At 36.2% G+C, this 27122-nt stretch overlaps 1 protein-coding gene across 8 annotated transcripts in view; it reads right to left on the bottom strand.

Annotated features, from left to right (window-relative positions):
- Positions 1-485: 485 nt before the first annotated feature.
- LOC127799481 (beta-1,3-galactosyltransferase GALT1-like) overlaps positions 486-27122 on the bottom strand; it is a 38676-nt gene continuing 12039 nt past the window's right edge. For 3 of the 8 annotated variants that reach the window (XR_008022634.1, XR_008022635.1, XR_008022636.1), the window contains 4 exons: positions 10802-11020; positions 10520-10681; positions 9239-9497; positions 8025-8388 (listed from right to left, as the gene is read on the bottom strand). Coding sequence is in view for 2 of the 8 variants with exons in the window: in XM_052333545.1 (XP_052189505.1) it covers positions 937-1149; positions 2654-2761; positions 3895-4074; positions 4171-4299; positions 4509-4790; positions 4898-5133; positions 7239-8025 (1935 nt within the window). In the remaining 6 variants the exon portion in view is untranslated. Of the gene's footprint in view, positions 1150-2653; positions 2762-3184; positions 3339-3894; positions 4075-4170; positions 4300-4508; positions 4791-4897; positions 5134-7238; positions 8389-9238; positions 9498-10519; positions 10682-10801; positions 11021-20695; positions 20761-27122 lie in introns of those variants that run through there. The other 5 variants (XR_008022639.1, XR_008022638.1, XM_052333545.1 and 2 more) reach the window with 5 other exon arrangements.

Below are 27122 nucleotides of genomic sequence, written 5' to 3'. Positions count from 1 at the left end.
CAGGAAGAAATCTTAATTAATCTTGAAAATTTTCTAATAAATTTATTTCATATTCCTAGTTGGTTTCCTGTTTAGTTTATAATTCTATTTCTTAATCAGTTTTTACTTTTTATTAGGCAATAAAACTTTAGTTTTGATAAACAAGAAAAATAATCTATAAATAGGATATTTGACTTGTTATTTAAGGTGTGCAAATTACTTGTAAAAAAATAGTGAAAGCTAAGAATTGAGTATAATTGAAATTTAAGTTTTGAGAAAGAATATTGAGATTTATAGTTGTAAACTTTAATACATAGTGATATTTTTCTTCTATCAGATGGCCATGATTTTTTCTCTTTTAGGATTTTTCAAGTAAAAATCTTTTATGTTTAAGTGTAATTGGATATTTTATTTTTCATCTTATTTTTCAACAATATCAAACATTGCAAAGTGACTGTTCTTAAATTTCGCCAGCTCTATTTGTGCAAATATAAATTCAAGGAAAATGATATCTTCTCAGAACTCTTTTTATATGACAAATATAATTAGGGTGATAAAAGGTCGTCTACCAAAAAACGAAAAAAGAAGAAGATAAATATCTGTTCAGTTCAGTTGTTCAGTGTCTAACAAAAGACACAAGTGACTACTGTATCTGTCACAGTGCTCCCTCTTTCTCCAACTAATTGTACAGGTCTCTAAGGGAGTATTAGCTAAGACTACAACTACCAGGCAGTAGTGAAAAAATTACAGGATGCAGAGCAAAACTTAACAGTTCTACTCTTACTTTGATTTCCCATCTTTGCTTGCTGCCCCTCTCTCTGGTTATTGTGGCAACTTGCCCGAGAGCTCCAACTTCTTGTTTGGCCGGGGTTTCGTCAACCCGTATAATCTCAATTTGGAATTAATATTTGGCTCAAAAGCATTTTAATGTTAAGCACAAAATCAACAAAAATCGGCTCACTGATCTCCACAGCATTTGGCCACTTCTGCTTCTTGCAACTTCTGCCACAAGCAGAGCAGCTGCCTGGGGCTTTGGTAGTGCGCAACAACATATCCATCCTTGCATCCTTCGTTGTACACCCTCCCTTCGTTTATGTAACTAATCTGCAAGCCCGCCTTTCTCATCTCCGCTATCCAGATCCCCATCGCCACGTCTTCCAGCTTGAACATCTGCAAGTACAAAGCATTCACGGTTTTGAGAGCCAGCCAGTACATTTTCAAATTTTTGTAGCTTACCAGCCCGCATGCATGTCATTTTGAATTTGATTCTTGCCATGCAATAACAACATATGGTTACTCAAATCATCATCGAGACAAAACTGATCAATGTATTATTATTCTTCGTGAAAACATAAAGGGACAGACCAAGTGCAAGACGGGGACAAAAGAGAGCTCTCAGATGAGATAAATATAATGAAGTGATATTTTTACTTTGGCATGTATGCCATGGTAACAAGCAGCAATGCCATATGGAAGCATATCAATCAATCAGCTTATCAACAGAACCAAAGTTGTATCATAGTAAGAAAACAATATATTTCAAACCATGATAGTAAATAACATTATTGTTCGAGGGCCAATATGAACCTCAAATAGAGTTGTATCTCTTTTTATGGTAGTGGTTTGACAATATCACTTCGATTACTTGCTAGAAATCAGAAAGAAAACCTTAGTGAGGGCCAAAAAGTTAGGAGTACTTGACTCATATACAAAAATCTCATAAAACGGTTTTCTGATACATGTGATAAGACACCTTCAATCCATGTGAAAAGAATTTTATAAATTTCATTACTTCTTTTTAAAAATAAATCTTGCTATGAATTTTTCCAGGTGTACGATAAAATTAAATATAATGTAAATACCAATGCCCTCGTGCAAAGTTGAAAGCCTTTTAAACATATATTTTGTTCCGCTAATGAAATATTAATAAATAAATTTGCATGAAATATATAGTGATCTAATGTCGACCTTTTCATTTTCTAATGAAGATTTCTATCATTGGCCCTCAAACAGTAAGGATAAACTTTTCATTTTATCCTTTTATATATAGTGATCTAATGCCGACCTTTTCATTTTCAAGGATAAACTTTAATAATATTATAATATATGTAAAACTTAATATAATTAATATCGCTTTATATTAAGGCAAGACGTAATTTCTCAGTTTTCATTGAAAGAAATTGCTAGTAAAGCAAAGATTTCAATGACCAACCCAAAAAAAATAAAAAAAAGTGAAGATTTCAATGTTATTGACTATTAACCTTATGACTTTGACAGTTCAAAAACAGAACAGAGTAGGGCACCAAATGTCATACTAAACATTAGTTTCCATTTATATTTCAGATTTTGGGAGGTCGTGTATAATAGTTGGCCTAAATACTAAATCAAGATCAATGAATTTCCCCTATCAAATTGACATATAAATGCATAAATGTAAAAAAAAAGGTTAATTCAAATGTCAGCACATCAAATTCTATTAGCAAAATGTAATTCAATCCCCCCCTCCCCACCCTTTCTCACTTCTCCCCAAAAAAATAAAAAAATAAAAAAAATGAACAAACAAATACACACCCCCAAAGAAAAGGAAAAATCTTGCAAAAGCAGAAAAGGTTTGAAAAGTTCAATTTAAGAAAATAAAAGGAAAGCTGAGAATCAGGAAATATTTGTATCATACCCTTAAATGACCTCTTATATGTCTCTTGTAGACCTCCTCAGCTATGTCCCGTGAGACAACATAACCGGGGCCATGAGCCCAAGGAGGATAGGCTTCTTCTTGCCACTCCTGAAAACAGCAAAGAAAGAGTAACATTTAGCAGATTAAATGTTTATACTTAGAAGCAATACTCCAGAAATCACATGTCTATTAGCAAACTGCACAAAAGCATGCCCACACACAGAGGACAAAGCACCATATATAGGTGCGAAAATGTATATATGTTTTATGCGATCTTTTTCCACCTAATAAATCCAATAACAAAAGGACATCTTAGAAGTTAAGACAACAAAAATTTCCAACAATTGAGATCAGCAATAGCATTATGACAGTCTAATTCAAACTATTATTGATACTATCTGTCCTGTTTCACATAGCACATCTCCTAGATATATTATTACTGGCCTACCATATCCTTCTTCCTTTTTATTGTTCCCCAATTTAAGGTCATGCAACTTAATCAATCTTAAAAAAAAAGGTCATGCAACTTACCTCTCTTCAGATCTCCAATTATATCTTTCTAGTGATCAGACCATCCCATATAATTTATCATTTCTTGTTGATGTTCCCTTGCCCACAAATATTAACAGTTAAACCCTCACAGCTACCATGGAGCAAGTATTCTTGCAAGCCAATCATGCATGTCCTATAAAATAATGCATCCATTTCAAACCACAATGAAGGTTAGACAGAGTGTTCCCACTTCAACCATATCTTGATGCTAAATTCATAATAAACAATGAGCACAAAATGAAATCAACAGAAAAAGAGTTTAACATGATACCAGTAACACCAAAGGGGCAGATACAAAGGATTATTTTATTTTACTTATTTATCTTGTTAGTGAGCCAATTATTGCCTTAACATGACATAGGATTTAATGACCTTAGAAAGGATATGCTAAATTCAGTTATTTAGGAAGGTTCAATAATAGAATCAAGTTTCCAGGATTGACTAGGAGCAATTCATTTTGTATCACATTGGCAATAAGATATTGACCCAAATAGTTGGTTCTAAAAAGTGCAGCGTATGCACTTGGGAGTTTGGATCATAGAAAGAATGAAATGACTATGCTAATTAGAAGTTTAACTATCTGGGTAACAGGGTGAGGGATAAGCAATCAACATGGTTTAACTTTTCCATTGAGTTCACCATCAAGCTGTTTCTGTACCCATGAACATCTGATAAAAAATTAGTCTTACATCTGGGCTGATATACCATTTGCTGTCCCTGTTGCGGCAAGGCCAGGCATTGGAGTTGATAAGACCATACAGCAACCCACTGGACACATTGACCTGCTCTAGTGAGGAAATTACTTCATTCACACGAACGAATGAATCGTCATCTGTCTTCATGACATAGTTTGCTGAAACCGCCTGGGTCTGTTTAAAATTAAAATAAGAAATCATTTATTTGGAAAGTAAAGAAATAACAAGACAAAAATAAGCTTCCCAGAGTTTGGTAAGCTTACAGCTTACCCCAAAAGCACAAATTGCCACAGTCTTCCAGGTTATCAGACTATAATAGTCAACAAAAGGCATCAATTGAATGTCTCCATAAGTCTTTACTTCGTCCAAAAGTTCCTCGTTCACAATTTGATTTTTATGCTGCAGCATAATCAAGGACAATACTTGATTTCAGGCAAGTACTTCAACAGAAAAAGTTTGACAATCACTCAATTAAACAACACATCCAGCAGAAACTCAAGATAGAATAAATCAAAAGAAGAAAGGCCATCCAACATAAAGGCAACATACAATATAGAGAATCCCACAGGCGTTTATCAAGTAAACTGTTCATTTACAAGTGCTCATACCAGACCAACAAAAAAGCGTACTGCAACTGCTCCCGACCTCACTGCAGCATATTGCATCCATGTTCTTCTAACAGCCATCCTCTGCTTAAAATTGTTTGCTGTAGAGAAAACACCAATAAAGAGATTCAGTGGCTTCCGAGGTGGAAGTGGTACTGATCTCAGTGCCTCTGAGTAAGCAACATTCTCCGAATCATCTGAGGTGGGCAGACCGCTGGCAAGGACAGAAATTAAATCCACGTCCCCAGAAATCTGTACTTCATTAACAAGCCATGGTTCCAACCTCTGAAATTGATGCAGGCCAGGAAAACAAATAATTGATGTGAAGAATTCATTAAAAAAAAAAAGGGCAAGTAACTCAAAAAAAAAAGAAGAAAGGATTAATAAATTACTTCACGGTAAGCAAAAGATGTCATGTGCATTCCATCAATCGACATTTGAAACCCTTCTTCTCCTGCCCTGAGTGTCATAACAAATAGGTATCCTTGCTTGAATGGAACATATCTTCTTTTCTTGATTCTGTTTCTTGCCAAAGATGACCACATAGAAGCATTTGAAGAACCAAAAGATATAGGTTTCTGGTTACCATCTTTACCCACCATCCAATTGCATTGCTTCAATTCATCCACTGTTTATCAAATAAAATGAAGATAATTAATACATTGCCAAGAATTTTACCAAATACATATACACATTCCCATAAGATATATAACAATGAACTAAACTGCATTGCCAACAAAAAAGGAAATAAAATGGAACAGGCAAGTGCGTCAACTAGTAAGTATATATATTTGACCAGTGAGTAAGCACAAAATTTTGTCATTGCTCCATCATAGTTCATATCAAATCCTGTGAGCCACATCATAATTCATCTTTATCCTGAGAGCCATTTCTTCCTCTGGTGGTATCTAAACAAATTTTCACTTTCTGTGGAAGATTTCATCAGTATTCTAATTAGGCTTTTGGTCAGTGAGCACCCCCCCCCCCCCCCCAAACTCCCAAATGTTCATACCGAAAGGCTTAACATCAGTTTCTGCAATTAGGCCTTTGACCAGTGAGCCCCCCCAATGTTCACACAGAAAGGCTTAACTTATACTGATATAACTAATGACATGATAACTTGATGCATCTACAGAGCCATATTCATATGAAGTAAACAATCAGATAACGAAAGATTTGAGTGGTCAGAATGAAAGACTGAACTTTAATATAACTATATAATCATTGAATATATTAAGGGTCATTTGAATTATGATACAATCTACCTAGAAGGGTAGGAAGCATGTCTACGTATTGCTAAAGCAGCAATTACTATAAATTTTCTAGGATTTATGGGTAAAACACTAGCAAAATGTTTTGGTCGGTACATGAGCATGATTTTTGCTGAAGAACATGACCTCAGAAATCCTTGGGATTAGTGCCCTTGCGCGGTAGCCCGCCGCTCGTGTCCTCGATTTTGACAAAGGAGGTAAATCGCAGGTGGAGATTTTGCCTCACTACGCAACGTAAGGAATCGAACCCACGATCTATTGGTGCGAATCCCAACTTATTGTGACCCAACCAATTGACTTGTGTCCTGAGTACTAACCTCAGAACTCCTTGATAGACAGGCATGAGGTGAAAGGCTAAAGCACTTGGAGGTGCTCTGACTTGATCCACCATCAAAGATATGTAATAAGGCATTATTTTAATGACCTTGGGAGGTCCTACAAAGATACTCCTCTAGACTTCTCTAGGATCCTCTTCAGCATTTTAAAACCTTTCGCACCTGAAAAGTGTGGTTTTCCGTCAAAATAAGAACATACAGCCTGAAAGAAATTCCAAAAGTTTTGACATAAACAACCACCACGCATTTGTCACAACACTGAAGGTAGTATCCTCCTTGCATCTACATTCACTCAAGACTTCCTCAAGTCCAATGCTATCACTCTTGCACATAATACTTACCACCACCACCACCACCAATATCTCTCTAAAGAGTCCACTTAACTTTGTCCCTCCAGACCATTTGCTATCTAGAAGTTTTCAAAGACAGCCCAATTAACAAACAGAAATTTTCAGCTGGAATGAAAACTTTTCCATGATCTGCCACCTCAAGTGGCAAGAATGCTCGACAGCAGGGTGTAACTAACAGAAACATGCCATAAAAAAGGTTTGTGGGAGAAATTCATGTCCTCAACTGGTGAAAATAATGGTTAAATGTCCGGAGAAGCTCAAAGCTCAAGGCAGTATATCTTTTTCTTATATCCTTCTCATTTTCTTTTTCTAGTCTTTACTGAGATGGGAGAGATTGCTAAACAGAAGGACCTAACCAGAAGAAAGCCATTCCATGAAAAGGATGATGATGGGAGAAGATTCACATATCCTAAACTACTTATAACTAATAATTACATGTGTGGAAGCTCAGAGTTCAAGACAGTCTACCACTTTTTCTTATCTTTTATGCTTTTACTCTCTTTGTTCTTGGTTTTAATTTTCCTCCGTCGTCTCTTTTATTATCATTGTTTGGGATAAAAGTTCAAGACAAGATTCCTGGTGATAAAGGAGCTTAGCTTTCATAGATTAGATGGATGATATGAGTTGTTTTTGAACAAAAGTCTGCAACCAGAAGTTAAAATAAATATGATCATCTCAACTTCAAATGTAGAACATAATGGAATCCAACATATGAGCCCAGGAGAACAAGTCATGTGAACTTTAGAATGCCAGTGAAGGGACCAGAGGTGTAGCTACCTTTCTTATTACTAAGAACTGCAGAAGGGCAGCGCTCCTCTTTGCCCCAGCCATGAGCTACTGTCCATGTATTTTGGACAATTACAAGATCCTTAGTTACATTATCACCTTTAAGTCGGACATTGTAATGCAAAAGTAGGGGAGGATTTGGCTCCTCAGGAAGAGTTTCTCCAGTTAAGTCAATTCTAAAATTTTCAAGAACGTTAGGAATGCCAATGACAGTAATGGCTGAACCCTGTATCAGGCCACATGGAATTCGCAACCTGAAACTTCTGTTACCAAATTCAGTAGCATCCATCTTATTAAGAAAGTAAGGACATTGTTTCTCCTTGGCTGTAACAAGCGAAATATTATTCACATGACTCTTTTCTTCATTGTAACTGATATTAAGAAGGGTATCCCAGGCAAACACAGCTTCTCTGATAGCCTCCACTGCATTAGGTAAGCCCTGAGCATAATTAATAATGTTCTTCATATGATTCCAAGTCTGTAAAGAACTTTGCACCTTGTCAGATAAGTTTCTTTGAACAAAGAGACTAGAAACTAATATATCTGCAGAAATCACTTGACTGGAATCTTCTGGTTTTTGAACTTCTAGTGGAACCCCAGCTTGCAGAGGTGTAGAAGAATTAGATGCATTGACAGCAAGTGGACTCTCCCCAATTGGATTTTTCATCATGCAGTACCTTATAACCAAGAACATAAACAAGGAAACAACCAAAGCACCTCCAGACCATTTTTTAAATTTTTTTGGCAACACCTTCGCGTCAATGATCCTAACTTCCATAGACTTACAACTTAACACGTCCCAAGTAAGTCTATCAAGCTCTGATTTGATTGCACTTGGTGATCACCAAAGGAAAGAATATACCAGGTTAAAGGCTGAAACTAAATTTATTTGGAGCAGGAAACTTCTTTAGAGAACCCCAAAATGCCTGAACACTATAGCATTCAAATTTGAAGCACCACAATGACCAATTTATGCATCTTCAACTATTTCTATCTCCTGTTCAACCATTTTGCCTACCAAACTAAGATTTTATGTAGCTTTATTTTGATCATATCTTACTAAAAACCATTCCCTTCCAAACCATCAACGAGCTCGGGCAGACAGCAAACCGGTATCAGCCAGGCCTTTGTGTTTTGACTCCTGCAAAAGGATCAGAAGGAAAATAGATAAGAAGTGACAAATAGTGTTCTAGGAATCATAGAGTAGTAAGAACAAAAGACTTATTTTGTAAATTGAAACAATCCAGGTTGAAACAGGTGAATTAAGTGATCTATCAAATAAAATGCAGGAATTAGTGGATGAGAGTTGATTGCCAAGTTCATATCCGAAGATTGTGATAACAAGATGATGTTCGCAAGTATATCACGTTATTAGCATTTGTACAGCAAGGTTGCAGAGAGTGAAAATAGTAAAAGACAAAATAAAGGAATAAATAAACTGCAACTAGAAGATTTATACAAAAACTGGAGAATGCAAAGAGTGATTAGGAACTTAAATTTTGAAATCTGTGATTACTTTTGACTAGCAAACCTAAGTATTCAGTCACAACAATAGTAATCTAGAATTGTTTCACATACGGCCACCTTACCAAAAATAAGTAAATAAATAATAAAAAAATAACAAAATAGATATAGTACAAAAAAACTTCATTCAGACTCTGTTCTTATCATTAAAGAAAGTCTTGACTTGATCGTCTTTCTTTTTCTGCCCTTGCATTTTTCCTTCTGAATCTTTAAAGCACAAGAAGTTGCATACACGAAAAAGAACACTGCATGGTCCAGAGTGAGTAATAAATAAGGTAAGATCACTTGATACGAGTTTGAATCTTGAAACCCTCATTCAAACTCTAAAACCCTGCTAACTACAGTTTGCGCAAGAGAGAATCCGTCGGAACCAAGCTCTCGCACCGCCATTCACGAATGCGCATGCAAAAGTGCAAGAAGAGTCAAAAGAGAAAATAGTGTAGTGGCAAGCTTCGAAAATATCATACCTGTGAATTTTCTTTCGTACTTTTTTCTTCTTTTCTTTTTGAAGTCTACGACGATGGCGGGATGGAAGCGGACACTGTGATCGATATCTCCGGAGCATTTTGATTGCTTGTTTCTGATTTGATTCCGTTTGTCCTCCTTTTTCTAGCTAAAATTACACTTCACGCGCTCAGGTTACGCCGCAAACGACGTCGCAGCTGGAGACGTCGTCTTCTAAGGATTTCCGCCGGCCGACTTTGTCTTCTTGGCGCCAACTGCCACCTGCCGGGCATCAAGTCAGGCCAAGATCATTTTATCCCCTTTTTTTTTTGTGAAAATAAAATTTATTATTAACAAAAAAAAAAAAAAGGCACACAAATGTTCACAAGAGGAAATTGAAACATATCCCACTAGGAAAAAAAATATAAGACAACACTCACAAGAAAAGACAACAAAAAACAAAAACAAAAAATAGTCTGAAAAAATATAAAACTAAACAAAAGAAACCTAGCAAAATAAAAAAATGTGAAAGAACAACAACAACTAACTCGAGGTATATTGATGCTCGAGAGCATGAGAGAAGGGTTAGGGAGAAAAATAGAATCATAAACTATTCATGAAAAACTCTCGCCAATTGTAAAGAAGAGAACAAAAAAAGGAGATTAAAACAAAAACGAACAACACTTGAAAGTGATCTGGAGGAGGAAGAAAGGGATTTTATCTCATTTTATTCTTCATTAATTTTGATTTCTACATGAGGAAATGATAGAACCATACATAATTTCAGAAAAAGAAAAAAAACTTTAATTTCATCATATTAACTTTAAATCTAATTATTTTTATCCATAATATTATCATAATTCACATCAAAAAATACTATTAGTACATTATTATCTTAAGCTACACAATGATATTAAAATATCTAAAATACTCATCACCCAAGACGATAATATGAGATGGTGAAGCGCATGACTAAAATATTCTTCACCTAAAACGGTGAGACGCAAAAGATATTTTTATCATTTATAATATATTGTATAATTCAAAATACACACAATAATGTACCTACAATATGGTTCATTCTTTCATACTTAAGCATTTCCATTTTATGAAAAAAAAAAAAAGGGATCAATGTCACAACCTGCCTCCACAATTTCATAAATATCTTAATAGCCATTGTTTTATTTTCTTTGCCAACTATCATATCATATCATGTATTTGCGATGTGAATGAATTGGCAATTGGTCTATAATACAACGAGATCAACACGCTAAATATTTTCTGGATGACTAGAGCATACAAACCCCTCCCCTCTTATCATGTATCACGTCGCAGGGCCAAGGCAACCACCCAGCATAACAAGTCCAGAAACATTGGTCCCAATGAAGCAAGCGTATTCAAACGCCTTCAAGAAGACAACTCCTCATCTTGGAGCCAGAGATCCCGAAATAGTGCACTGTAAGCACCTGTGTTATGAGAGACCACAGATTCCATTAAAATAAGCCTATGCATGAAAAAGGCCTAACTTGCTATAACAAATTATTATCATAAGACAATTCAATTTGTCAATGAGTCTGGCTTAATACCTCTGCTAACAGTGCTGTCAGTGTACAGGGCACAAGTTTCCGAAGGAGGGCAGCACAGCCACAGGGCTGGATTTTCATACCCGAACAGTGACGAAATTGCGGCCGGCAGCGATGGGCGTGGAGACTTGTGGTCAGGAGTGGGGGTCAAAATCAAACTCCATTGTCTTTCTTTGTGTATCATCCCACCATCTCTCTCTTCCTTCTTTGAAACTCCATTTTCTGTAAGGAAGGATTCAAACCTTTTAATGTGAAGGTCCATGCATAAACAGATAACGGTGAGATCCTAGTAACAAGGGGTTTTTTATATGGGAAGCTTCAAAGTTTTTATTTAAAAAAAACATATATCCTTGGAGCACATTCAAGATGTGACAAGATGCCCATTACCTTTTTTTTTTTACTTATTACATACAATACCCCTCAACAATTAAAAAAATATGATGTTTAGCCCCTGACATATAAAACATCATTATTCTCTATGTCAACTATTAAAAATTGTATTTTTAACTACTCACCATGACGAAACATTAATGCGTGTATGAACGTGCCCATTTTCATAAATGACACACCACATGCATAACTAGTTGACAATATTTAAATAGGTTGATTGGTTTGTTGCACTCACTCAACACTTAAAAAATGTGTTTCATCCCTAATGTGCAAAATATCAAGATGTTATATCTCAACTATTAAAAAACAGAGTTGTTATTTATGCCACATAGGATATATACATAGAAAAGAGAAAGTACCGTGTCACAAAAAACCTACGTTAATGAGATATATCAGATTAAAATTTACCTTAATGGGGAAAAAACAAATTTACCTATACCTTAAAAAAAAAAACCCTAAACCCCAAACACCTAATCTTTGAATCACTAATTTAAAACGCTTTACCTTATTCTATCCTCAATCACATAATATGACAGAATTAATCTCCATCATTTCTCTTAGTTGAATTTGATTCCTTGACTTTCTCTCTCTCTTGTTAATATCATATTTTGTCTTAAGATAAGAACTTAAAACAACATTTTTTAATAGTTGAGATACAGAATTTTGACATTTTGCATATCAATGACCAAATGTCATATTTTTTAATTGTTAAGCGAGCACAACAAATCAATTAATCTATTCAAATACTGTCAATCGATCATCCACGTGGTGTCACATATGAAAGCAACAATTTTTAATAATTAAGGTACGAATTTTAATGTTTTGCACCTCAAGAACTAAATGTCATATTTTTTAATTATTGACGGGACATCGTATATATTAAGTGCCTTTTTTTCTTTTATTTCTCATTTTTCTAGTGTAAACTCTTTAAGTTATCTCTTTGAATTTTCTTTACTTTTAATGCCAATCTCAAATGTTTTGTTTGCCTCGAGTTTTGTCCTAGAAGATAGCAGAACCGGAAAGGAGCATGAAGGAGTAGTCTCGGCTGAAGAAATTAGGCAGCTAGGGGTTAAGTGTAATTAGTACATTTTGTTGGGGTTAATATGTAATTTCCTTAAGTTAGTTAGTTGCCTAAGTGTGTCCGCCTCCTCTATAAATAAAAAGGCAAGGCGCCTACTGAGATAGAATCATTCTGTGAGTACTTTAGTCCTTTGTATTATGAGTGCAAGGCATTGTTCAAGAAAGGAAGACTATCTGCAAACCTTGGGTTTTTTCTTGGGAAAACTTTGTAGTGTTGTACTCAAGGTTTGTGGGCTATGAGGGTTGTGATGTACTGATCTTTTGTCTGGAAATAAAGACTGCTTGAAAGGGTGTTTTAAGGCTGGATGTAAGATTGTCAAAGGCATTCCGAACCAGGATAAATCCGCGCCTATTACTTGTGGTTTGATTGTTTCTTGTTTTATTTTTCATTCTGTTTTGATTGCTTATGTTTCTGTTTTTAATTCCTATTATCGCTAGGAAGGGTAGAGAGTGTTGGGAGAGGCATATATCATCTAAGGATAATTCTGCATAGTCTTAGGATAACAAATTGGTATCAGAGCTAGCTTTTAGGTTCAAGAACAGTCCAAGAACCTTCAAGATTTCATCTGTTTTGAATTCTCTATCATAGAACAGTGTTATAATGGCTGCAACTAGGTATGATATTGAGAAGTTTGATGGCCATAATGATTTCGGCCTTTGGAGGATGAAAATGAGGGCATTGCTAGGGAATCTAGGACTAGAAGAGACTTTAGATGAGGAAGAATAACTGCCTGAAACCTCCACTGAAGAACAGAAAAAAGAAAAATCAAAAGAAAAGAAAGATATTGACAAGAAAGCTTTTAACACCTTGATTTTAAGTTTAGGGGACAAAGTCTTGAGGGAAGTGGCCAAAATGACCATGGCATCAGACCTTTGAAAAAGATTGGAGACTCTTTACTTGACTAAAACCCTGTCTACTAGGTTATATTTGAAAACCAAATTTTTCTCCTTTAGAATGGATGAAGATAAGAAACTGCAGGAGCACATAGATGAGTTTAACAAGTTATGTTTGGATCTTGAGAACATAGACATCAAATATGATGATGAGGATAAGGCCTTAGTCTTATTGCACTCTCTACCAAAGTCATATGAAACCTTTGTTGACATCTTAAAACATGGTAAGAGACAAGTTGTCTCTAGATGATGTGACCGGAGCCTTGAGTTCCAAGGAATTACAACATAAGGTTGAAGGAAAGAACTCTATACATGATGCTCTAACAGTTGGGACTAGACCAGAAAACAGGGACCCTAAAATTAACGGTAGGTCTAGGTCAAAGTCTAGGAATGGCAAGAAAATGATAAGATGCTATCACTGCCATGATGAGGGACATATTAAGAAGAATTGTCCCAAAAGAAAGAGTGAACTCCTAGAGAAAAACACTGGAATTTCTTCATCTGTGTGTGAAGCTGACTATGATAGTGCAGATGCCCTATAAGTGTCTAGAAATGCTGGAAATGTAGCATAGTTTCTAGGTTTAGGGTAGTCTTATCATAGGAAATGGTTTTTTCAATTTATAGTCTCATAGTAGGCGATAAGGTGTTAGTAGGCAATAATCAAGAGTAAAGTATCAAGCCCATTAGAGATCAGTTTCTAGGATCTAGGGAGACCTATCTAGGCCTTGTCTCATGGTGGAGCTAGGTGAGGTGAACCTAGTGAAGATGGTGTGTTCCTAAGGAATTCCCAAGTGTATATGAGCTTGCTGGAATTTAGGAAGCTTGCTGGAAATTGCTTCTGGTGTGATGGGTTAGGTGTGTGGAGTTGTGTAATAGGTATGCCTAGGTCTCCTAAAGCTAGGGTTCTTACCTATGAGGGAAAACTCTACTAATAGGACATGGAATTAGTTGATTCCAAGGGCAAGGGATGGAATCTGGAATGCTGTGTTAAAAAAAACAGCAAGGAGAATCCTTTGGGAATGTCCTAAACTAACCTATGAACCAGGGTATAGCAATGGGGAAATCTGGAAAATGTTTTTATCAGATTCATTGTGTAAGCTTGGGCTGAATTGTGAGAGGGAGGAAGCTAGTGTTTAAGATAGCTTTGGCTCTTGCAGTAAGGGTCCTTGTGAACAGTGAGGGGAAAAAGGGTGTGTGCCAGGGTTGTTTTGTATGGTGAAGCCCTTGGTTGATCAAAATCTGGATTAAGCAATGAAAGGGAAGGAGAGTCATCTTGTAGGTTATGAGCAAGGGAATAGAAGGTCTGGTGTTGCCTAGGATGGGTAAAAGATAGAACCTCAAGTAATCTACCAGTGAGGTATGGAATGTTGGGTTTGAAGGATGCTTAGGCTCAGGTTTGAGTGCTAAGAAGCAGGCCAGAAAACAGAATCTCTTGTATAAGAAGAGGTGATGCACTCTTGTCCAAATGAATGGCATGGAGCCATGTAAATTTGGGGAGAATGTTGGACTTAAATGGAATATCCCTTAGGTTAAAGGGGTAGAGTGTTGTTGTAGTGTCTATTTGTAAATTAAGGAAGTGCTGGGAAATGGGAAAAGTCTAGAGAAATGGCTAGACATGGCCATTGGTTATAGCAACACATGAAGGCTTAATTTGGGTCAAATAGGTGTCACTAATCAGCCAGTATCCATGTGGAAATTAAGAGAGAAAAGTGATCTTATAGTGTAGCCAAGGGATAATAGGCTAGAGGGAAAGGTAAGCAAGGATTGGTTGCTTAGAAGGTCTCCCTAGGTATGATAGTAATTCCCTAGGTAAGATATAAGATTGTGATAGTCCAAAGGGTAAATTGAGTGCATGAGGAAGCTGTGTCAATTTCAATGGTATGCCTAGGAAAAGTAAGGCAGCTTAAATGATAGTTATCCAATGGAAATCTCAAGGTGTAGCTGAGGTTGTAGTTCAGTATTTGAGATTGTTGGAAGGAGGAGAAGCTGGAAAGGCATAGAGGTTGGAATAGGAATAGGATAGCTCATGTCAGCCTAGGAGTACCCAATCATACCTTTGTTAAGCTGGAAATAGAGGAGAGTTAAGAAAAGAGGTTGAGCAGTCTTGTTCTGAAACAAACATAAGAGAAAGTCAGTAGAAAATCCTAAAAGGCCGGTTTTGGGTGCTAGGAGTAAGTCTAGCAAAGTTAAGGCCAATCCGGGTAAGGTTCACTGTGTTGTGATGCTGTATGTAAGGATGGAACCTCTTTGGATTAATGAGTAACATTGAGTATGGATTTGGTTTATGGTGGAGTGTAGGTAGACACCATGTAGAGACCAATCATATTGATGTTAGGAATATATTCATTAGGAAGTCCCTTGAGGAGGATAATATCTAATGAGAGTTGCAGGTTTAGTTATTGCAGCTGGAATTTTATCAAAAGGGTGGTCCATTGTTATGTTTTACAGCATTGATTTGTTTTTTTTTTATGTGTTTGTGTTAGATATGATCAGGTTTGTCCATCATCCATGGAGAAAGCAGGAGTTGGCTATCGGGTGAAGAACTCAAGGCAAATGGTGGAGAATTGTTGAAGTTTGCCTCGAGTTTTGTCCTAGAAGATAGCAAAACCGGAAAGGAGCATGAAGGAGTAGTCTCGGCTGAAGAAATTAGGCAACTAGGGGTTAAGTGTAATTAGTACATTTTGTTGGGGTTAATATGTAATTTACCTAAGTTAGTTAGTTGCCCGAGTGTGTCCGCCTCCTCTATAAATAAGAGGGCAAGGCGCCTGCTGAGATAGAATCATTCTGTGAGTGCTCTAGTCCTTTGTATTATGAGTGCAAGGCATTGTTCAAGAAATGAAGACTGTGTGCAAGTCTTGGGTTTTTTCTTGGGAAAACTTTGTGGTGTTGTACTCAGGGTTTGTGGGCTATGAGGGCTGTGATGTACTGATCTTCTGTCTGGAAATAAAGACTGCTTGAATGGGTGTTTAAAGGCTGGATGTAGGATTGCCAAAGGCATTCCGAACCAGGATAAATCCACGCCTATTACTTGTGGTTTGATTGTTTCTTGTTTTATTTTTCATTCTATTTTGATTACTTATGTTTCTATTTTTAATTCCTATTATAGCTGGGAAAGGTAGAGAGTGTTAAGAGAGGCATATATCATCTAAGGGTAATTCCGCATAGTCCTAAGATAACAATTTCTCTAAGTTAAGTGGAGTTAATAGAAATCTAAATCACTAAATACAACAACAATCACAGCCTTAATCCCAGTAAGTGGGGTCAACAGTCATTAAATATACGATACACATGTTTGTGTGTGTATCATATTATGTATTTTAATTTTAAATTAATTTGATTTTTGAGATGAAAAATTAATTGCCAAGTTAGAGAACTAAAAATGCGACCAAAAAATAAAATGTTTTAGAAGAAAAATTAACACCAATAAATCATATTTCAGCTTTTATTGATTATCCTGTAGAAAACAATATTATTTCACCTAAATGATTAATAATATTCTCGTTTAATCATAGCTTAATAATTATTTATTAGTCTTACTCTTAGTGCCAGCTTACTTAAGAAGCAACTACATCACAATATAGTTATTTTAACCACATATCAACCCCTTATTCCACTAAGTGGTGTCAACTACATCAATTCCTGCTAGCCTAGCCAATTATTTGTCTATGTTCGTATCTTTCTAGTGTTTTCACAAATCATTGGACTATTGAGTTAATGTGAAAGTTGAGAGGTTTAAATAGAAAAGTTAAAAGTTTAAGGTTGATAGTGATGAATATTAGAGTTGAAGTGATAATTTGGAAGTTTAAGGTTGCCAAAGTATATGTTGACTTTTCCATTTTGTTCTTTAATTTCTATTTCTTTCTAAAAATAATTATAAGAAATTAGAAATAAAGAAAATACATAAGGTACTTATGAAGGCTCTTCTCTCGCGTTTTAAACATCACAAGTCTGAATTACACTAGGTGGTATCCTCTAACAATGAAAATAATGACCCATGACCTATGTCATATCTAAGAATTTCCCACCGATCTTTTTGTGGTATCCTCTAACAATGAAAGTGATTATGAGAACTATTCTTTTAAGGGACATTTAAATCTTATGTTTTGACAAGACAAGCAGAGTCTTATGGTGCCAACAAAGCTTGGCTCATAAAGCATGAGTTTATTTATTTGTTCTGTAAGTTTTCTGGTAATGATAGTTTGGAGTTCCTTTTTTAAACTATATATCTGTGTCTGTTTAAATTGACTGCAATTATTTTTGTTAACTGAAGAAATAGCTAGGGTAAAAATAAATCTTTCACACGTGAATAATACATCAGCTTTAGTGAGAATTTATACAACAAAAGTCTTAAAAAATCTCCTACAATCTCTCCTAAGATATCTCCTACTTTACAACAGTAGATAATATATATTTAAACTAAAAATATACATGATAAATATATAAAACATTCCTAGATTTTAGGTAGCATTATCTTCCAAAACTCCTTCTTAATCTAGGAGTTTAATCCATGCCATATATGCCACCTTTCATGCCTCAGATTCTTCCAACACTCCCCCTCAAGCTAGTGAATAGATGTCAATCATTCCCAGCTTGCTTCTAATCACTTCAAAACCCTACTTTTGCATTGCTTTGGTCAAGATGTCTGCTTCTTGATCTTTGGTGGGAACATAAGGCAAGTTTATGTCTCCATTTTCCAACTCCCCCTTGACAAAATGCTTATCAATTCGAACATGTTTCATCTGATCATGCTAAACTGGATTATTTACTATACTTATTGCTGATTTACTATCGCTATAAAGTACTTTAGGTCTAGTTATAGGAATAACTAAGTCTTCCATGAACCTTTCCACCCAAATTACCTCACAAATACATTGTGCAATGGCTCTATATTCGGCTTCAACACTGCTACGAGAGACAACTTGTTGTTTCTTGCTTCTCCATGTGACCAAATTCCCCCGAAGCTTAGTGCAATACCCTCATGTAAACTTGCTATCGTCAATGGATCCAGCCCAATTTGCATCTGCAAAGCTTCTTATTCCTCTATCCTTGCTTTTCTTGAATAGCATTCCCTTCCCGGGAGTCCCTTTTAAATACCTTAGGATATGGTAGGCAGCTTCTAGGTGTCTTTTGGTTAGGGAATGCATGAATTGAATAATTATACTCACTGCATATGCAATATCTGGACATGTATGTGAAAGATAAATCAATTTCCCCACTAAACGTTGATACCTTCCAATCTCCACTGGTTGTTCCTCATTGTCTTCTTTTCTGTTTTTCCAGTTGGGCTCTAATGGAGTGTTTGCAGGCTTACACCCAAGCTTTCCTATCTCTTTTAACAGATCAAGAGCGTATTTTCTTTGAGATATAAAAATACCCTCACTGCTTCTTGCTACTTCAATTCCCAAGAAATATCTCATCTCTCCCAAGTCTTTTACCTCAAATGCCACTTTCAATTGCTGCTTCAATCTTTCTATCTCTTGATCATTGTCTCTGATAATGATTATATCATCTACATAGACTATTAGGATTGTTCTCTTACCCTTGCAATCAACTTTTGTGAAGAGAGTGTGATCCACTTGCCCTTGTTTGTATCCTAGGTGGTTTAGTGTGTCACTAAATCTCTTGAACCATGCCCTAGGAGATTGCTTTAGGTAGTATAAGGATTTTTTCAATCTACATACATTTCCTCTTGTGTCTTTTCTTTCAAAACCAGAGAGAATTCTCATGTAGACTTCTTCTTCCAACTCACCATTCAAGAAGGCATTTTTTATGTCTAGTTGATGGAGTCTCCAGTTCAAATTGACTGTCAATGACAATAATACACGGATAGAATTAAGTTTGGCCACCGGTGCAAATGTTTCCTCATAGTCAAGGCCTTGTGTTTGGGTAAAACCTTGAGCTACAAGCCTTACTTTGTATCTATCTACTTTTCCATCTGAGTTGTACTTTATGGTGAACACCCACTTACTACCAACTATGTGTTTTCCATATGGAAGATCCATTATTTCCCAAGTACTATTCTTTTCCAGGGCTAGCATTTCTTCCATAACTGCTTTCCTCCATTTTTCCTCTTGCAATGCACTGTAAATATCTTTAGGAATCACCTCATCATCAACATTTTCTGTGAATGCCTTGAATTTAGGAGACAACTTTGTATATCCCAAAAATTCTGAAATAGAATACTTAGGACACTTGGTGCATGATCTGACTCCTTTTCTCCAAGCAATGGGAACATCTAGATCATATTCCAGCTCATGCTCCCGCTGTACTTCATCTCTATTCTCTCTATTAGTAATATCAGCCTCTTTTTCCTTCGCCTTTTCTAGACTTACCCTCGGTTCAGATGACATGGGATGCTACTAATGCTGAGGGTCACAAGGCCTTCTTGAATATACCAATAAGGGTGGTTCAGCTTGAATTTGATCACTCTTCTAGGCTCAATCTCTCTTATGTTCTCCCCCTTGATCAAATTCAAGCACAAGATTAGGATAAGCAGTAGGAAGAGAAGGAGAAGGAACTGTATCCAAAAATAGAGAATTCCAATTGGTGACTATTTCTGGAACATGGGCTGGTTAAGATTGAGGCTGAAAGAAAGGCTGGTCTTCAAGAAAAGAAACATCATAGGAAACAACAAAATTGTGGGTACTAGGATTGTAGCATTTGTATCCTTGTTGTGTTGGAGAGTAGCCCACAAAAATGCATTTGATGGCCATAGGATCGAGTTTGGATGGAGTGGATGGATTTTGGTGAACAAAAACAGTACATCCAAACACACAAGGAGTGAGAGACTTTAGAACTCTAGCATGATGAGGAAAAATATCAAAGAGGACAGCCAAAGGGGTCCTAAACTTTAGGATTTTGGAAGGTAAGCGATTAATAAGATAGGCAGAGGTCAAAACAGCTTCCCCCCAATATGAATTTGGAACGGAAGAAATAAACATCATTGTTCTAGCTATTTCAAGCAAATGACGATTCTTCCTTTCGACAATTCCATTTTGTTGAGGGTTATAAAGACATGAGTTTTAGTGAATTAAACCATGCTCCATTAAGTATGTATTGAATTCATTAGAAAAGTATTCCCTACCATTATCAGTTCTCAAAACATGAATTGAGGATTGAAACACATTCTGCACCATATGATGAAACCTTTTGAATATAGAGAAGGCTTCAGATTTCTCTTTCATCAAAAAAACCTAGCAAACCCTTGTATGGTCATCAATAAAGGTGATAAACTATCGTGTACTAGTGAGGATTGTAGTTCGAGAAGGCCCCCAAATATCACTATGAACTAAGTGAAAAGGTGTGGAGGAAGTATAAACATGATTAGGATGAGGTATCCTGGTCTGTTTTGCAAGAATACACTGTTCACAAGAATAATTGTGAATTTTATTGCTTGATAAAGAAGGATACAAGTGTTTAAGATATTCAAAACTTGGGTGTCCTAACTGCTTATGCCATAACATAATGTCTGAATCTGAAACAAGAGCTAAAGAATATAAAAACCGAGTCCTAGAAGCAGCAGAATGATCATGCCTTAGTGTTTGATAGAGTCCTCCTTTCATCTCAACACTACCAATCATCTTCCCCAAGGATAGATCCTGAAAAACACAAAAAAATTTGGAGAATATCACATTGCATACCCTGTCAGTTGTAAATCTGCTTACTGATATTAAATTACACTACAAATTCGGGACATAAATGACTGATTTAAGTATTAATCCTCCTACCACAGCTGTTCCTTTTCCCTTTGCAAAGGATATTGTACCATCAGCCATAGTTACACTTATAGGTTTATCACATGATTCAAAATTAGACAATAAATTTAAAGAACCTATCATGTGATCTGAGGCATCAGTGTCTATGATCCAACTGCTGGTAGGTATTCCATTGAAAACCAGCTAACTAGAAGCCTAAGAATCAAAGAAGAGGAGGACAAGCTGGAGGCCAATCAGTCTATATGGTGGAAGCTGAGAAAGGGAATCCAACACCTCTTACCATCACAGCAAATCAATTGGAATTATTACGACGACTTCTCAGCCAAACAAAGGTGACTAAATCAGAGAATGCATAAAATCCTACTCCTAGACTTCTAATGAAGTCTATTCCCCCGCATCAGCCTTAAATACTTTTAAGGGAAAGACTCCTCTATCTTCTAAAGGGGAGACTGCAAAAGAAAAACAATGGTGTAACCATTGTAACCGGCCCTATCAGCTTCGAGAACATGACTTTCTTCTTGCTTTCTTCCCTCCTAACTTCAGCAAAGACTTTCCTGATGGTTGGAAAAGGTTTCATCCCTAGTAGCCGACCCCTAACTTCATCTAAATTTGAGTTTAATCCATGAAGGAAATCAAACACTATCTCCTTCTCCATCATCTTTCCATATTTTTTACCATCTGTTGTGCATTCCCATTTAATCTCATAGAAGAGATCCATCTCTTGCCACAAAGCTGTTAGAATATTAAAATATTCAGTGACCGAGCTTGTACCTTGTTTTGTGTTTCGAATGAGAGATCGAACTTGAAAACATTGAGCAGTGTTTTCCAAGTTAGAATATATCTCTTGGACAGCCTACCATATCTCACAACCTGTTTTGTAGAAGAGATATGTTCTACCGATTTTAGGCTCCATTGAATTAACTAACCAAGCCATAAAGCAGCAGATTCTGAACTTGGCCTTGTTGTATCTCCAGTTAGGTAGCCTTCCTTGCCTTTGCCTCTAACAACCAACAAGACTAATTGGAACCATTCTTGGAAATTAGTTCCATTCAGTTTGTGTTGTGTAATCTAGAGAGACGGACTGTCTAAGGCTATTGAGAGAGGTGGAACCAAAGGAAAAGTCCTCACCGAAGGAGGATTAGAGGTGGTCGCCTCACTCTTGGAGTCGTCTACCATCTCGGAGTATTAACCCGACTTCTTGAGATGGATTAATGGGGAAAATCAAGCGCCACAAGAGATGACTCTGATACCATGAAGAAATAGCTAGGGTAAAAATAAATCTTTCACACGTGAATAATACATCAACTTTAGGGAGAATTTATACAGCAAAAGTCATAAAAAATATCCTATAATCTCTCCTAAGATATCTCCTAAAACCTCTCATACTTTACAGTAGTAGATAATATATATTTAAACTAAAAATATACATGATAAATATCTAAAACATTCCTAGATTTTAGCTAGCATTATCTTCCAAAACTCCTTAATCAAGGAGTTTAATCCATGCCATGTATGCCACCTTTCATGCCTTGGATTCTTCCAACATTAACAATCCAACTTTTAACCAGTATTACACTATATCCATAGACAATTTTGCATCCACTATATATTTCTGAAAATTTCAAACAACTTTATCTCACATTCTGCAAAATGATGCATAAACTTGTTTTACTATTTTCATGTCAACTTTCTAAAACTGCCAATCTTTATATTTGAGTAATTTGATTGTTGTGATTCATTCAGTCTCTATACCCAGATTGTATCTTGGACTAATTGAATCCAGAAAAATATTTTTCATATGGTAGAATAGTCATCTAAAATAGTGATATCACATGCAAGCAATTTAATTTGCAGTGTACCCTTTTGATCTTTATTTTCATTATCTCATAATCTGTTACCACAAAAAAGGAAAAAATAATAAAGATATAACTTTCTATCCTAGTTTTCTAACAGCACCAGCATATCTTGTTAATTTGACACATCTAAAGTACTTTATTCTTTTGTTGGCATTTATAAAAATGTGATGTAAAGCAAAGCATCATATAAATCTGGAAGAAAATAGAAATTATATGATGAAGGGAATTTTTAACCTTGACCCTAGTATATTTGTGAAAATAAAAATTAATAAATAATCTTATTTGGTGTACATCTTTCATTCAAAATTTTGATTTTCTTTTGCATGGGAATATTTCAGTAGACAGCAATTTACACACAGCAATAAAATTTGCAATGTTGACCAATATGCAGAATATAGTTAGGAGAAAGTATCAATAAGCTACTGTACTTTGGCCATGGGCCAAATTGGCCGATATACTCTAAAAAAAAGCTAAATAAGCTATTGTAAACTCGAGACCAATTTGACAATTGTACTTTAAAAGATGACAAAGAAGCCACTGCCTTTTTAGACCTAAGGCCATATTAGCCATTATTGTAGATGTTTTATTAACGCTGTCAAACAGTATTTTAATTTTATTAACAGCATTAACTCTATCCCCAATCAAAATAGCTGCACACAGTAGTAACCCCACACAGAAGGTTCTGTAACTGGATTTGCATGTTGACTGTGAGGTTTGCAAAAAAAAATCAAAGACAATGAGGATTTTGTCAGATTGGGACCCTGACTTGTTTATAACAACCCAGTGGAAAGTATACGGAGTTGGAGAAAAAAAGCATCAGATTGGGCGTTGCAATGGATGAGCTCAGGACCCTAGGGTTTCCTAGATGTAAAATAGTAATTAGCATATTTCACTTGTATTTTCCTCTAGTTGTATCTTCTGTTAGTTTGTTATTTTCAGTAGAGTAGTTATATATAGCTACTGAAGACTGCTTTGGAGGATATGTTGTTGAATAATAAACAGAATTTCTGATTCCTCTCTCTCTATTCTCATTCGATCTCTCTCTGATTTCTCTCTAATCTCTCCCACTTTTGCTATCCTGTCTGAATATCTCCGCCTATTCTTCTGATATCTCCCTCATTTCTTCTAATTTTCCCCCTTACTTCATGTTCTATTTCTCTCAAATTCTTCCATCTTCCTATCAAAACCCTAGGTACATAACAAAGCCGATCGTTCCTCGGCTTGGAACTCCGGCGATCTCTACAGCAAAGCTAGGACGGGCAGATTCCGTCAATTCGTAGAAGCAAGTTCCGAAGCAGATTCAAGTTGTTCAATACAGAACTCTTGTTTCATGACCTTCAACTTCACCTGCTCCTGATTCAGGTTCGACTTTTGAAGGCGGAACAGTAGGTTGGTTCGCGGCTATTTTCTGAGACTATTGCAATGTGCGTTCAGGAAGGCGACCTCAGTTGTGGAGTCAAACGATCGAAGCAAATCCAACGAAGCTCGAGCAAGCAACTCACGGTTCAAACTTGGAAGGCGAAGCAGGAGGTGGTCTCACGACTACAAATCTTGGTATTTCTCAACTCAAATTTGAAGGCATATGAAGGCAAAGCAAACCCAAGCAATTTCGATTGTTGTTTCAGAGCCACTGGATGTAGGTTACTGCATGTGATAAAGGCGATTCAACGAAACTGGGAGCCAATGATTCACAAGGAGTTGCAACGAGAGTCAATTGAACTCTCAAGAAGCAAAAATTAGGAAGGCAACGGTCCTTAGCTATTGCATCGTAACTAAGGCGAAGGAGTTCCGGTGAATTTGGAACCAAATAGTAGGCGAACTTGAAGGCCGAACAAACTCGATCAAGTTTAGGAGGTATCAGAGTTGCACAGCAGATTAGGCTTATGGAATTTGAAGTAGCAATTGAGGCGAAATAGGCAAATAGTAGTGGCTATTTCATAATCAACTGATTTTTAGGAGATTGTTCAAAGCTATTAGCCTTGGCCTCAGATCTAGACTTGATCGGAGACAACAATGGAGATGAAGCTTGACAATGCGATCAATCAAATGCGCAACCAACTTCGTGCGGAAGTAAGAGGTTTACTCAATGAAGTTGGCAAGCAACTTCGCGAAAAAATGTCGAATTTCATGATAATGATCGCTAGATAGAATCAAGTTAGATTACCTATTAATTTGCTTTCTAGAGAATATTCTTATCCAAATATTATAAAGAAGCGACCATATCCTATGATTGATGGAAATCCTTACTCTCCTCAAAGAAATGGGTTAGTTCCTACTTCAGTTGGAGACCCGTACCTTACTCGTCCATGGAATTAGAACTCCATTTTCATATCTCAGAGTTCAACTCAGAGCGATGAAACTGTTCTTACAAAAAAGGATGTTGGAATGTCTACGGAAGAAAACAATAATAAGAAGGATGTTGTTAATGGATCATCACAGCCTTAGGTGTTCCTTAAAATGAAGCAATCTAAGCAGAGAAGTTAAGATTGTGGGAAACTGATTCACTACTTACCTCTGATTTTGAGCAGAAGTAGTATTTTGATTTAGGCAGTATTGACAAAGAAGATGACTGTAACAACAATGTTGACAACAATAACAATGATGTTGACAGGAATAACAGTAACCCAAGAGGTTTGATCCAAGATGTTTGGACAAAAGAAGATTCAAAGGAACAACAAGATTCCTTTGAAAAGGAAGTTTTTGATGAGGATGTTCCAGATGATACTTTCAGAAGTCCAAAACAAGAGATGATTGATGCAGCCAATCAAACGACAAGAATAAAAGGAGACAACAGAGATTTTCTGGAGTTGGAGATAAACTCATCTGGAACTTTAGAATTTGAAATTGATTCAGTTTTTCACAATGAGATACAGGCTCAATCAATTTTTAAAACCAACAGTGTAGAGGTGAATTCTGCTACGGTGATTGAGAAATTAGAAGAATAACTAATAACTCATGGTGCACCTACTGAGAGGTTGTAGAGGAAAATAAGAGAAAGTATTTGATGAAGTGACAGAGAAAGCCAAGACCATCACATTACCCCTGGTGACTAGTCCATTAACTAAAGGAATAGTCCAGGATAGGAATCTTGTGAGGAATGGACTCGATATTGGATTTCTTAAGAATATTGTCCCATCGCCTTTGATTTCGGAGAAGGCTGGGGATTCCTTAGCTTTGGTTAAAATAGGCAACAAGGAAGTGAAGACAATACTAGTAGGAGGATATCTTATTGCTTACATGAAAGATTTTGATCATGAACAGTATGGCAGTATTGCTATCATTTCAAAGATGCAAGCCAAATTTCAAAAAAAAAAAAAAATATAACCGAAGCAAGTGTTTCAAGAAAGCAAGACATACACATTGAAAAGAGATGTTAATTTCTCTTTTAGTCATAAGATGGAGACAAGAAGAAAGATGGACACCATGCCTGTTCTGCATGATAGGATTTTGAAAATAAGAACTTTGATTGCTCGACCTCCAGAATTACAATTAATCAAGTCATGTCCTAATGTGCAATCCTTATTAATGACTATTACAAGTTGAAGCAGATGCTACAGTCAGTGTAGTAGCCTTGGGAAGTCTCTAGAGAGTTATGATTCTCTTGGTAAACAGCATATTCAAAGTTGTAAGGAATTTTGGAGACAGTTTGTTGCTGGAGGAAAGCTATGGGAGATAGCTGAAGAAGTCAAAAGTTTTTGTGGTTGAGAACAAAGCGCTTGCCACTTTGTTTGTTCTTACTCCAGCTGGCCAATTAGGATTTTTGTCAACTATATTGAAGGATGGATTGATGATTGGAATTGGTGTTGCAATAACTCCTAGGTTTGATGCTCTCAAACAGCTTTTGTCTAGGTATTTGAAGCGAGTTTACATTTCTCAATTGCGGCATCTAAAGATTTATTGCAAATATTTTTGCAATAGGGAATGGCAGTTGGCTTGTCCGAAATCCAATAACTGCAGCTAAGGATGCATGTCTAACATCCTTAATTTCACTTGATGGTAATGAAATATTAAAGTCACAGTCAAAGTTTGCAATCATCTGGACTCAAAATAGCCAAACATTAAAGGAGCGATGATGGGGGAAAATTGTGTGAACAATGGTTTTCAGGTTTCAGATGCTAACTATGACAAACAAAGAATGATTGATTCTAGTTTTGTTCCAATTGATGAGTACATGAGAGCTATTGACAATTTGTTATACTTATAAAGGTTTTTCAAGAATTCTCCAGACAAGTTGTAGAACAAAAGGAAAAAACGTATTGGAAGCTTTGGAGTTAAATTAAACTGCTTGCAACAATGTTATTTAATCCACTTGAGCAAATTTTTTTCCCTAGGAGGTTTTGGGCATTTCTTGGGGACAAGAAATATTTTAAGGAGGGGAGAATGACAGGA

This window comes from Diospyros lotus, chromosome 4, assembly GCF_014633365.1.
Source record: "Diospyros lotus cultivar Yz01 chromosome 4, ASM1463336v1, whole genome shotgun sequence".
In the NCBI taxonomy this organism is placed as follows: domain Eukaryota; kingdom Viridiplantae; phylum Streptophyta; class Magnoliopsida; order Ericales; family Ebenaceae; genus Diospyros; species Diospyros lotus.
Note: the sequence above shows the minus strand (reverse complement) of the source record. Positions and strands in the feature narration are given on the sequence as shown.